This window comes from Microtus oregoni, unplaced genomic scaffold (assembly GCF_018167655.1).
Source record: "Microtus oregoni isolate MIOR12 unplaced genomic scaffold, Mior012 000121F_001, whole genome shotgun sequence".
Classification (NCBI taxonomy): domain Eukaryota; kingdom Metazoa; phylum Chordata; class Mammalia; order Rodentia; family Cricetidae; genus Microtus; species Microtus oregoni.
This window is the reverse complement of record NW_024544751.1, coordinates 991573-1005236: the sequence shown is the minus strand read 5'-3', so window position 1 is coordinate 1005236 and position 13664 is coordinate 991573. Positions and strand designations below refer to the sequence as shown.

Genomic DNA, 13664 nt, shown 5'->3' with positions numbered 1-13664 from the left:
CTGCCAAGAATGTTTGTCAGTGTATGTGTGTGTGTGTGTACCTTTTAATGTCTGTTTGCCTAATTAGTCAGACGGCTTCTTACCGTTCTCCTTCTCTATCTTCCAGTTTGCGCACTTTGAAACAATTGATCTGTCACAAGTTGTCTTGGCAGAAAGCAGCTGGAGAAATCTTTACCACAGTTTCTGTGTAAGTAAGATGGAGAATGGCTGGATGTGTACGGGCGGGGCTAGCTAACAAATAGGGTTGTTCTATCTGTTTGTTCCATTTTGGGGAACATTAGGGTTAACAAGTCTTCTTTGATTGCAAAATGTTATTATTTATACAAATTTCCACTAGCCTAATGATGGCGAGGACAGTGAGTACTAACCATGCTCTCCATTAAAGGCTGCTATAAAGCCAAGCTGACTTCAGGGGACAAGGGGCCTTTGACTACTGTGGCATTCAATCAGTCTTCTTGGTAAAGGTGGTTTAGAAGTATCATTGGGGAGAGTTTCGAGAGACTGATAAGCCATAGGAAAAAATAGAATAACCAAGGTGCATGACATAATTTCCCCTGGCATGGTAGGTCATCCGCAGTAAAATCTAGTCCATGGTGAGGTTACAGATGAGAGTACTTCGAAGAAAGCAGAAGTTTTCAGGGCTTAGTGTCCCTGGGCCGTTGTACCGCTTTGGTCATTCACGTATATCTAAACCAGAATAATCACTTCAAAGCATCAAGTCCACTAGCCCTGAATGCTCCTTCCCACCGTCTCCAAAATTGTTTTTGCCAGCCCCATCAGTTGGTTCCATTAGGGTTCAGCTTGAGGCTAGGCTACCCTTTATCTTAGTGAAAGTACAGGGCTGCTGCCCAGCAGATCAACTAAGAATTGGATTGAAAACAAAGGAGTGACTGAGGTTATTCATTGTCCTAACCAGCTCCTATGGCTATCTGCCGCAAAATCAAGCACTACCTGCAAAAGGAGACCAAAATTGCATGTTAGTATGGTTATCACTAGCATCAGTTTGAGGCATTCATCATAAAATAACAAGCAGAGCCCCTGAAGCAATGATTGACATGATAGCCAATTGTATTCTCTCTTACTATCTGCAAAAAATACAAGTTCTGCTTCTGGTTGCATCATTAAGACCTTCAGAACTGAAGCAGTGAGGTGGCTCACCAGGCAAAAGAGTTTGCCATGCAAGCTCAATGATCTGAACTCAATCCCTGGATCCCGTCGAGGAAGGAGAGAACCAACTCCTAAAAATTGGCCTTCACACATGGTCTTTGCCACATATACACCTATACTCACATACATACATGTGCGCATCATTCACACACACAATGATAGATAGATAGATAGATAGATAGATAGATAGATAGATAGATAGATACATACATACATACATACATACATACATACGTAGGTAAATAGATAAAATATGACCTTCAGTGTGGCTTTGATACTATTCCTGGCAAGGTTCTTCCACTTATTTCTCCCTGCCAATGATAAAGAAAGAAGCTGGATTTTTTTTTTTGACATCTGGTATGGCGCACAAACAGAAAGAGAGGAACTCTATTGAAGTAAATACACTTTCCCTACTTTCCATAGAACAGCAGTGAGCAAGTAAACACTTTAGGCAAGCTCCTTTGAGAAATGGATGACCTGTAGTTTATTGTTTAAGAGCATGGACTCAAGAGTCAAAGAATCTGCTTTCATTTTTTAACTTCTGGATGACTTTAGTTATCTAACTGCCCTTATTTTCGTTTTCCTAGCCACGAAAGGGGAAGAAATGCAATGTCCATTTCATGGGACTATAATAAAGACTGAAAGAATATTCCTAAAAATGCATCAGAATAGTGTTTGGCACACATGAGGTGGCATTAAAGTATTGATTATTACTATTTTAATCATTACTGTCTTGAATAGTTCTGAGAGCAGCTGAGTGTGGCTCTGGAAACTTAGGTCTTATATTCAAGCAGTGGCTGGGAATATACTTGGTACCTATGTCTAATTTTGTGGAGAATTGGCAGACTCAGGGCAGGGAGCTTTGTTGGTGAAAAGCAACTAATAATATGATGTTTTGTTTAGATTATCACACCAAATCGAAAAATCTCCCTGATTGCACCTAGTCGGAAAGACATGGAAGACTGGATTAACGTCATAAAAACTGTCCAGCAGGGAGAAATCCATAAGGTAAGGCAACTGGTGGCAAATACACACAGCTCTGGGCAGAGTGTGTAGTCTCAAGGGACTACATTAGGGAAGTCGGTTCTCAAGCACAGACCTGCTCAACTGGGAGCAGAGACTGGCCAGCCCGGAAGTAGATAGACATCATTTGGAAACCTGTTGAGAACTCCTCACACAAATAGGAAAAATTCAGTTGGGCTGAGACTCTGGTAAGCATGTAGCTTAGACTCCTCTGTATTGGTAGATATGTCATGTTACATCCAGTAAATGAAATCCATGACATGTATTTATGCAGTTAACTTAAACGTCCCATAATTGTTAAGAAAGTTGCAATTAGCAGTTTTAATTCCTGTCTTCAGAAGAATAATAATAACACTTCAGGAAAGTGAAGCTGAGAAAGAGGAAGGAATCAGATCAAGGAGAAATAAGCACTCTATTTAAAAAGAACTCCAGGCTATGTAATCAGCCCACCTCTGTTTTCTATCTATCACAAAAGAAATGTAGAAGTCAGGAGAAGAAGCTTATCCCCCACAGCTCATCAGGGGCCTTTTTCTTCTTCACTGTCTCTAAAATAATCAGGGCTACTATTCAGACTGTGAGATATGGCCTTGGGTAGCCCTTCTGTAAATCTACCATAATTATAATCTATGGAAGTTGCATGATGGAAAGGATCGTGGCATTTATTTACTTAGAAAAATGTCTATATTATAGAGATGCCAAGTAAAATTTTTGAATAAATATTACTGTAAATCAAAGGGAAATTTTGAAGTCAGTTTTGAGTGCGATTGATACAAAGTCCATCCATCCTAAAGCAAGATTCTTCCCTGAAAGTCATAGCAATAGAGGAGCAAAATGAATATAGTCTTTAAAAAATCTTCAGTATAATTAAAAAAATTAATTCAGAAGAAAATATAACCCCAAAAGATGCTTAATGTCTTAAATAACTAACAAAGATAGAGGATGGTTTTGGGTATTATGGCTGGAGCAGTGTGCTCAGTAATAATGAGGTTTAGAAATGAAAAATAATGCCTTTAAGAAGAATCATCTTTGCACATACTTTTAAGATATTTGGGGATTTTTGACCACTTGATGCTGTCACTATACGTCCAGCTGCTCATGACTATGATGGGGGTAACATGGCAACATGACTAAGCTGGAGCCTTCAACATACCATGAAGCCTTCTGAAAGGCCTACAATGTGTAGTGCTTAATTGAGAGTCATCCGCATAGCATCTGCTAATAGGCGTTTGTGTGACTTGGCATTTAGTATTTAACTACTTTGCTCTTCTCCCTTTCCCGATGGAGTAATACATCTCTTCTGTGACACTGAGGGCAGCAGAAAAGAGTTATTCATTCCTTACTGCTCACTCTTTCTCATTCTTGGGGAACAATGCCTTTCTTTCGGCTTACTTCTGGTCAAACTGGAATGTTTCTGACATATCACGTCGTATTTTCAGTTTCAAAAAAGGTCATGTAGATTATTTTGAATTTTAATTATTAGTTTAGGAATGCAAAAATCCTGGAGAAAAACCATCAGAAAATAGATGTGTCATTATTGACGCCATTGAATTCAACACCTGGCTATTAACAACCCAGCCCACACTAGAAAAGAAAAGAATAATTGGCCTGCTCACTCTCTTAGAAGAACTGTATAAGGACCTAATTCAAATCTGTGGAGTTGCCTCAGGGACCTAAATATATTAAGGAACACTTTCAGCTGCTAGAGCACTCTGACTACTTTAGTATTTCATCTTGTTTGAAGCTTAAATAGAGAATGCTTTTCTTTTGTATGCACCTTATCTCTGACAGTCTTTTCTGTCTTCTGTTGCCAACAGTGCCTGACATTTGTGGTGATGGTGACAAAAGGTTAACCATGGGTTTAGTGAGCTATTAAAGTAGTGGCAAAGTGGTTGGCTAAGCATTGGAAACTATTCCATATATATATATGGAATATATATATATTTCAGTTCTGGTGTCAAATGTGTTGGAAAAAAGATAGAATTCTGCTTCCTGAGCCCAGTGAGTGTTTAGGTAGTTAGGGAGACAAGATATACACAAACATGCTAGTACTGAAGTTAGTTCTCAGCTAAACAGATATTAAAGCAGTATAGGGATGCAGAAGAGGAATGGATGTGCATGTCTTCTGGGAAGAATTAGTAGAGAAAAAACTTGAGTCTGACCCTGAAAGATAAGAGGGACTTAATTAGTGGCAAGGGTTTGGGTCACCAGGGAGTCCTGAACATGGAAACTGCTATAAGAAAAAAACTAATTACCAAGAAAAGAGAATCTTCTTAAAATACAATGAAACATGGCTGGGAAATGTTTAGGAATATGGCCACGACAAGCAGGGTCAAAGAGGTGAACTGGTGCTAATGGCAGATGTTCTTCCATGCCAGGCAAAGGATGGAAGACTTACAATAGGATAACATTTCAATTGAAAGATTGAAGAGAGAGAGTTGTTCACTTTAGAAATACAGACTGGAGCCACTGGGGAGATTGCTCAGTGGCTAAAGCTTGCTAATGAATGTGAGAACCTGAATTTGGATACCAGGACCCACATAAAATGTCTGAAATTGCAGTATATTCTGTCAACTTAGAGGTGCAGAGGCAACTGAATTTCAGGAGTTAATTCACCAACCAGTGTAGCTAAGACAGCAATGCTTAGGTTGAGTGAGAAACCCTGTCTCACAAAATAAGTTAGGGAGCACTATACATGTAGATACATGATGGCCTCCTCCACATTTGCACACAGGTACACCTGCATGTATGTGTGCCACATATGTACAAACGTGTACACCACACACACATACACAAAACACAGAAGGGATTAGACAAGGGGAAAACTAGAGGCTAGAACTTCAGGGAGGAAGCTATATATCACCTCAAGCAAGACAAGGTTAAGTCCCAGAAGGATGCTAGAAAATATAGTGGAGTAAGAAGAGAAGCTAAATACAAGAAAAAGCCAAAGTGGGCTAGGGATGGAAGTCAGTGGTAGAACACACCATGTGAGAGGCCTTTGGTTTCATCTCCAGCATTGAAGGCATATGGTAGGAAAAGCGTTTTGGACAGGGAAGGAAGATTCCAACGATGTTCTAAAGCCCCCCCCCCCCCCAAAAAAAAACATAACACCTAAGTTGGACAAAACAAACAGCAGAAGAAAAGAGCCCAAGAGAAGGCATAAGAATTAGAGACCTACTTTTTCACATACTCAACAGTCCCGTAAAAACACTAAACCAAAAACCATAAAATATACACAGAGGAACTGATGCAGTCCAATGCTTGCTGCTTTGGGCTCTGTGAGCGCGTATGAGCTTTGCTCAGTTGATTTAGAGGGCCATGTTCTCCTGGTGCCCTCCATCCCCTCTGGCTCTCACACTCTTTTCACCTCCTCTTCTGTGGGGTTGCCTGAGCTTTGCAGAGAGAGATGTGATGGCGATATCTCATCTAGAGCTGAGTCATCCAAGGTCTCTCCTTGCACAATATTGAACATTGAAGTGATTCTCAGCCATTTGAGTTTCCTCCATTAACAATTCTGTTTAGATTTGTACCCCATTTTTATTGGATTAATTGTTTTTTGATATCTAGTTTCTTGAGGATAGATAGATAGATAGATAGGAAATTAGTCTTCTATTGAATGATAAATTTCTTTGCCATTCTGTAGGCTGCCACTTTGTCCATATAGCATTGACCTTTGCCATGTAGAATCTTTTAGTTTCAAGAAGTCCCATTTATTAATTGTTCATCTTAGTGCCTGCACTAATGTTGTTCTATTCAGAAAAATCTTTTTCTGTTCCAGTGCATTCAAAGCTATCCCCCACTTTATCTTCTATCAGGTTCCATGTATCTGGTTTTATGTTGAGGTCTTTGATACACTTAAACTTGAGTTTTGTGCAGGGTGGTAAGTATGGATCTGTTTGACTTCTTGTTCATGTGGCCATCTGGTTTGACCAGCCCCATTTGTTGAAGACACTGTCTTTTCTCCAATGTGACTTTCTGGCTTCTTCATCAAAACTCAGTTGTCAATGGTTGTTTGACTAGATGTCTGGGTCTTCAGTTCCATTCCATGGATCAACATGCCTGTTTTTGAATCAATACCATGTTGGTTTTGTTACTATAGCTCTATAATGAATTTTGAAATCGGAAATAATGATACCTTTAGAAGTTCTTTTATTGTTCAGGATTGTTTTAGCTATCCAGGGTATTTTGTGTTTCCATATGGAGTTGAGAATTAGCTTATCAAGATCTATGAGGAATTGTATAGGAATTTTGATGGAGACTGCATTGAATCTGTAGATTGCTTTTGGTAGAATGGCCATTTTTACTATGTTAATCTATGAGCATGGGAGACCTTTCCATCTTACATTTTCTTCAAAGACTGTATCGGCGTGAATAAATGCAATGCAGATATTAAACAATATTCACACTTTAATGATAAACTTACAGAACCTGTTCCCGCGTGGCACAGGAGGTAGGAAGGAAAAAGGGCCTAGCTGCCTCTCCGCATGCCCATTTATTGGCAGGCATTCGCCCGAGGCAAACCCCGCCCCCTAAAGGGGCTGTCTTAACCCTACAAAAGACTTGAAGTTTTTATCATGCAAGTCTTTAACTTTCTTGGTCAGAGTTATCCCAATCTATTTTTATATTATTATAATATAAAAATATATTATTTACAGGTATATTATATATTATTTACAGGCATATATATATACATTTTATATTATTATATTGTATATTACTTACAGGTGTTACTTCCCTTATTTCTTTCTCAGTCCATTTGTCATTTGTATATAGGAGGGCTACTGATTTTTTGTGAGTTAATTTTGAATTGAGCTACTTTGCTGGAAGTTATCAACTGTGGACATTTTCTGGTGGAATTTTTTGGATCACTTGTGTATACTATCATATTATCTACAAATAAAGATATTTGACCTTTCCCTTTTGAATTTGTGTCCCCATTACCTCCTTCAACTTTCTTATTGCTTTAGCTAAGACTTCAAGTACTATATTGGCTAGGTATGAAGAAAATGGACAACTTTGTCTTGTTTCTGACTTAAGTGGAATTGCTTTGAGTTTCTTTCCACTTAATTTGTTGTTGGCTATGGGCTTACTGTGAACTACCTTTATTATGTTGATGACTATCCCTTGTATCCCTGATCACTCCTGGGACTTATATCATGATGGTGTGTTAGATTTTGTCAAGGACCATTTCTGCATCTGATGAGATTATCATATGTTTTTTGTCTTTCAGAATTTTATATGGTGGATAACATTTATATGTTGGATTATGTTATATGGTAGATTACAGGAAGCATCCCTGCATCTCTGGGATAAAGCTTGATCATGGTTGATGATCTTTTTGATGTGTTTTTAGATGTGGCTTACTAGTATTTTATTGAGTATTTTTGTATATATGCTCTTTCTTTCTTGTGTTTTTATATGGTTTGGGTATCAGAGTAACTGTGGTCTCATAAAACGAATTGTCAATGTTCTTTATGTTTCTATTTTATTCAATAATTTGAGGAGTATTGGTGTTAACTCTTTTTTGAAAGCCTGGTAGAATTCTATGTTAAAACAATTAGGCTCTGAGCTTTTTATGACTGAAAAAAATTAATGACTTTCTATTTCACTGAGAATAATATGTCTGTTTAAATTGTCTATCTGATCCTGATTTAAGTTTGGTAAGTGGTATCTATCAGGAAAATTATCCATTTCTTTTAGATTTTCCAATTCGGTGGAATATAGGTTTTTAAAATATATCCTTAAAAAAACAAAAAAATATGCCTTATGATTCTCTGGATTTCCTCGGTGTCTGTTGTTATGTCTCTCCTTTAATTTCTGATTTTGTTAGATTTTCTCACTGTCTTTTAGTTAGTTCGGATAAAGGTTTGTCTATCTTGTTGAATTTTCTCAAAGAATCAATTGTTTGTATCATTGAGTCTTTGTATTGTTCTATTTGTTTCTATTTTATCGATTTCAGCCCTCGGTTTTATTACTTTTAGCCATCCATTCCTTTTGAGACTGATTTCTTCTTTTGTTCTAGAGTCTCCAGGCAGGCCGCTAAGTTACTAGCGTGAGAGCTCTCCATTGGTTTTTCTTTTTTATGTAGGCACTTAGTGCTATGAACTTGTCTCTTGCAATGGCTTTCATGTGTCCCATAAATTTGGATATATTTTATGTTCATTTTCATCCAATTCTAGAAAATCTTTAATTTCTTTCTCTATTTTTGTATTGAACCAATTTTCACTCAGTAGTGAGTTGTTCAGTTTCCATGAGATTGTAAGCTTTCTGTCGTTTCTGTTGTTGTTGATGTCCAACTTTAGTCTGTAGTAGTATGATAGGAAACAGGCTGTTATTTCAGTTTTCTTGTATCTGATGTGACTGGCTTGGTATTTGAGTATTTGGTCTATTTTGGAGAAAGTTTCATGAGGCACAGAGAAAGAAGGCATATTCTTTTGTGTTTGAGTGAAATGCTTTGTAAATATCTGTTAGGTCCATTTGGTTTATAACATTAGTTAGCTTAAGCATTTCTGTTTAGTTTTTGGTTAGATGATCTGTCTGTTCAGCATAGGGTATTGAAGTCTCCCACTATCAGTGTGTGAGGGTCAATGTGTGAATTGAGCTGTAGTAGTGTTTCATTTACAAACTTGGGTGCCCTTGCGTTTTGGGCATAGATGTTTAGAATTGCAGTGTCCTCTTGGGGGATTTTTCCTTTGATGACTATGTAGTGTCCTTCTCTATCTCTTCTCACTAGTTTTGATTGGGTCTATCTTGTCGTATTAAAATAGCTACATCAGCTTTTTCCTTAGGTTCATTTGCCTGGAACCCGCAGTAGCCACACCTGTCAGGTTCAGAGAAAACTTCCTAAGAGGAAACATAGAGCCACCATACTCTCCTAAAAATCAGAGAAGAAACAGAAACCAAAGAACAAAACACCCACCCAACAGAAACAAAACTGATATCTGTATCAGTATCTAGAACTGGAATCATCTCAATCTCAGATGCCTAGTCACCAGCAAAAACACAATCAGCAGAAACCCTAATACAGCAGGACCTGAGTATTCCAGTATAACTGTAGAATAAGAAAAAGATCTTAAAACAGTCCTTATGAGGATGATAGAAGACCTTAAAGAGAAAATTGAATAAATACCTTAAAGAAATCCAGAAACACACACACACAGAAAGAGAGAGAGAGAGAGAGAGAGAGAGAGAGAGAGAGAGAGAGAGAGAGAGAGAGAGAGAGAGATACATAGAAATGAATAACACCATTCAAGACCTAAAAAATGGAAATAGAATCAACATAGAAAACCCAAACAGATGGAATTCTGGCAATGAAAGAATTTCTGAATTCAAGCAGGAACTATAGAGACAAAGTTCACCAACAGAACACAATAAATGGGAGAGGGAATCTCTAAGTGTTGCGGGTGTGAGAGAAGAAAGGTACATTGGCCAAAGAAAATATTAAATCTAAAAATCTCCTGACACAAAATATCCAGGAAATCTGGGACACAGTGAAAAGACAAAAATCTAAGAATAATGGGAATAGAGAAAGAAGAAACGCAGCTCAGGTTCCAGGAAATATTTTTAAGAAAATTATACTAACCTAAAGAAGGAGATGCCTATAAAGGTACAAGAAGGATACAGGTTACCAAATAGTTTTCACCAGAAAAGGAAGTGCCTTCAGCACATAATAATCAAAACTTACATAACAAAGGAATAATATTAAAAGCTGCAACCAAAAAAAGACTTAACCACATAAAAATGAAGACCTTTTAGAGTTACACCTGATATCTCATTGGAGACTCTAAAAGCCAGAAAGACCAGGACAGATATGTTGCAGACTCTAAAAGACCACAACAGCCAGCTGAGACTACTATACCCAGTAAAACTTTGAATCACTATAGATGGAGAAAATAAGATATTCCATGATAAAACCAAATTTAAGCAGTGCCTACAAATCCAGTCTTACAACAGTTGCTATGAGATAAACTCCAACCTATAGACATTACTGCTTCCAAGGAAACACGGGGAATAAATAATCTCAGACCAGACCAGTATATTAAAAAGAGGAGAAACACACACACACACATACTAACCACACCACTACCACCACAATTGCCGCCACCACCTACAGCAACAACAAAACAACAGGAATCAACAATCATTGGTCATTGATACCTCTCAATATCAATGGTCTTAATTCCTCAATAAAAAGACACAGACTAACAGAATGAATACAAAACAGAATCCATCCTCCTGCTGCAGGCAAGAAACACACTTCAACATCAATACTAGACATTACTGCAGGGCACAGGGTTGGAAAAATATTTTCCATGCATATGGACCTAAAAAGACTATCCCCCCCCCCCCAGCATTCTGTGGTTGTCTATAGTTCTTTATATAGGATTGAGGCCTCTTGGGCTTTCCTACCTTGTCCACATTACCTTGTCGGCAATTCAGCTAAGATTTGACAGTCCTGGTGAGACTTTATGGGTGTAGCTTCTTCCATTCCTAGGAAACATAATCCCACAGCAAACTCCCTGTCCTTTGGCTCTTAAAAACTTTTCCCCACCTCTTGCACAATTAAGATATGTGTATGTGCATGTAACGACATTATTTCATGAAAAGAGAAGCTATGTATTTGAAAACGATCAAGGAGGGGCTTGGAAGGAGGACAGAGAAAGGGATATTGATGTAATTATAATATGATCTCAAGAAATAAAAGAAATAATAATTATTATTATTTTAAATTTTTGATCAGGAGCTTACCAAGCTGCCCAGGCTAGCCTTGAATTCATTTGGTAGCCTAGACAGACCTTAGACTTGTGATATTCCAGTCTCCATAGAAACTGATACTAAAGCCCTATACTCCCAGTCTCAATAACTCTATAACACTATATGGTAGTTCTGCTTTTAATTCTTTGAGAAATCTCTATGCTGTTTTTCAAACTGGTTATCTTAATTTGCATTTTAATAAATGACTTTTCAAAACTCCCTTTGTTCAATATCTTTCCAATACTTTGTATCTCTCATTTCTTTTGATCAGGGCATTCTAACAAGAATAGGATGCTATCTTACCAGGGTTTGATTTGCATTTAGTGATTAGTGATACGGAGCATTTTCAATTGACCTTCACAAAAAGGTCTGTTCAGGTCTGTTGACCTTTTAAACGACTGTGTTTTATTTTTTATTTTATTTTTTATTAGTTTCTTTTAGGGAACTAAAATATAATTACATTGTTTTCCCCTTTTATTTCCTCCCAGAAACCCTCTTTTGTACCCCACCTTGCTTCTTCTATAAATATATATATATATATGAAAAAGGCTATTATATATGTGTGTGTGTTTGTGTATGTATATATACACACATATAGGATTATTTTCTTAATATTTTTCTTAATATTTTTGATATATCATTATTAGCATATAGAAACACAAATGATTCTTGTATTCTAACTTTATATCCCACAACTTTACATAACTCACCATTTTTAATGTTTTTTTTCTAGTCTAAGGGCAATGGATATAGTAGGAGTAGATCATCTAGTCATCTATCTAACTACATATATCAGAAAATTTAGAGTTGCTAATTTGTATATGATTTCAGAGCTGGATAGTTATTAGTATTAGATAACTAATTAGGGTTTAATCCTTGGCTAAGATTATTTCTCCTGTTCTCAGCAGTTCTTAGTTGCCTGTGGGTCTTTATTTATGGGTGGGGCCTTACAAGATTTCCCGTTTCTATTGGTGCTGTTATTGTTCAGGTTTTGTTTAGGCAGCCATATTATTGAGGCATCAGGGGTGAGCTTCCCTGTCTTTTCTGGGAAATGCAATCTCACAGTAGATTTTCTGATCCTTTAGCTCTTAAAAAATTTTCCTCATCTTTCCACCTCCTCTTCCTGAATGTATCCTGAGCCTTGGATGTAGAAGTTGTGTTGTTAGTCTATAGCTCTTGCAGGGAATATTGTCTGCTTGAGTAAAATAACATCATTTGAATTATGTATATACATAGACTTACTTGTATTGTGTGTGATTTAAGTAAATTAATAGTAATACGATTCCGTATGGCTTTTTAGACCTCCTTGATGTTATTTATCCTCCTCCCTCCCTCTCCTTTTGCATTGATCTCCTTCCCTCATTACAATTAACAGACCCTCATTTGATCTACCTTCCCCTTCCATGTCACTTGTATCATTTTATATTCCTCTCTAGTGGTACACTTGTTTTCTTTGCTTTTAATTGAACTTCTTAAATATTTTGGGTATTATCTCCTCCTCAGATTTACAAATATTTTCTCCCATTTTGTCTACTTTCACTCACTTGGTTTATTCTGCTATGTTGAAGCTTTAGTTTCATATCATCCCATTAGTCTATTTTTCTTTGTTTACCTGTGCTTTCAAGGTCATGTAAAGAAAGATGATGTCCAAAATCATGCTGTGTCTTCTAGGGTTTTAGTAATTTTATAGTTTTGGGTCTTTTATTTGCTTCTTTTACTTATTTAGACTTGACTTAATTTTTGCATATGATAGAAATGTCTAATTTTATTCCTCTGCATATTGATTGATATATAGTTAAGATGCCCTTTCTCCATATTGTGTTCTAAAAAAACTTTGCCGAAACTTGATCATAAATGCATGGGGTCTATTTTTGGGTTTCCTGTTTTATTGGTTTATATTTTTAATGCCAGTGCCATGCTGTTTTGATTATAATCACTTTATGTTTTCAAATCAAGGAGTATGATGCCGCTAGCTTTGTTCTTTGTTTCAAAATTATTTTTGGGCTCCATACAAGTTTAAAGTAGTTTATTCCAGCTCTGTGGATGTAATGTTTAAATTTCCATAGAGATTGTGTTGAATCTATAGACTGTGTATTATTGACATTTTCATAGTATTAATTCTCTAACCTAAAAACATGTATCTTTTAATTTAATTCTGTTTCTTTGATTTATTTCATTACTGTGTAATATTTTTCACTATATAGATCACTTACATCCTTGGTTATATTTATATGTAAGAACTAAACTTTAAACTTGCTTTTATAAGTATGATTATTTTCTTAATATTTTTGATAGATAGTTATTAGCATACAGAAACACAAATGATTTTGGATTCTGATTTTGTATCCCACAACTTTACATAACTCAACATTTTTAATGTTTTTTCTAGTCTAAGGACAATGGATATAATAGAATCATCAGCAAATAGAGACAATTTTACATTTTCCTTTTCTATTAGAATGGTTCTTAGTTCTCTCTCTTCCCCAATTGCTCTGCTAGGACTTCCAGTACTGTGCTGAAAAGGAGTGACATTTGGCAATCTATTTTGTCCTTGATCATAGAGAGAAAGCTTTCCGCTCTTCACTGTTGAGAGCTGTGTTATCTATGGATTCGTCATCAATGGCCTTTGTTATGTTTGGGTACACTCCTCTTGCCTATAACCTATTGAGATCTAGCTAGCAGGGATGCTGCATTTTGTCGAATGCTTTTTTTTTTGCATCTGT

At 36.7% G+C, this 13664-nt stretch overlaps 1 protein-coding gene across 1 annotated transcript in view; it reads left to right on the top strand.

Moving 5' to 3' along the window:
• The window catches only part of Dgkk (diacylglycerol kinase kappa), a 156299-nt gene that overhangs the window by 84852 nt on the left and 57783 nt on the right, over nt 1-13664 (top strand). The window contains exons 3-4 of the mRNA XM_041646161.1: nt 107-187; nt 2071-2175. Of these exons, the coding sequence (XP_041502095.1) occupies nt 107-187; nt 2071-2175 (186 nt within the window). The remainder of the gene's footprint in view (nt 1-106; nt 188-2070; nt 2176-13664) is intronic.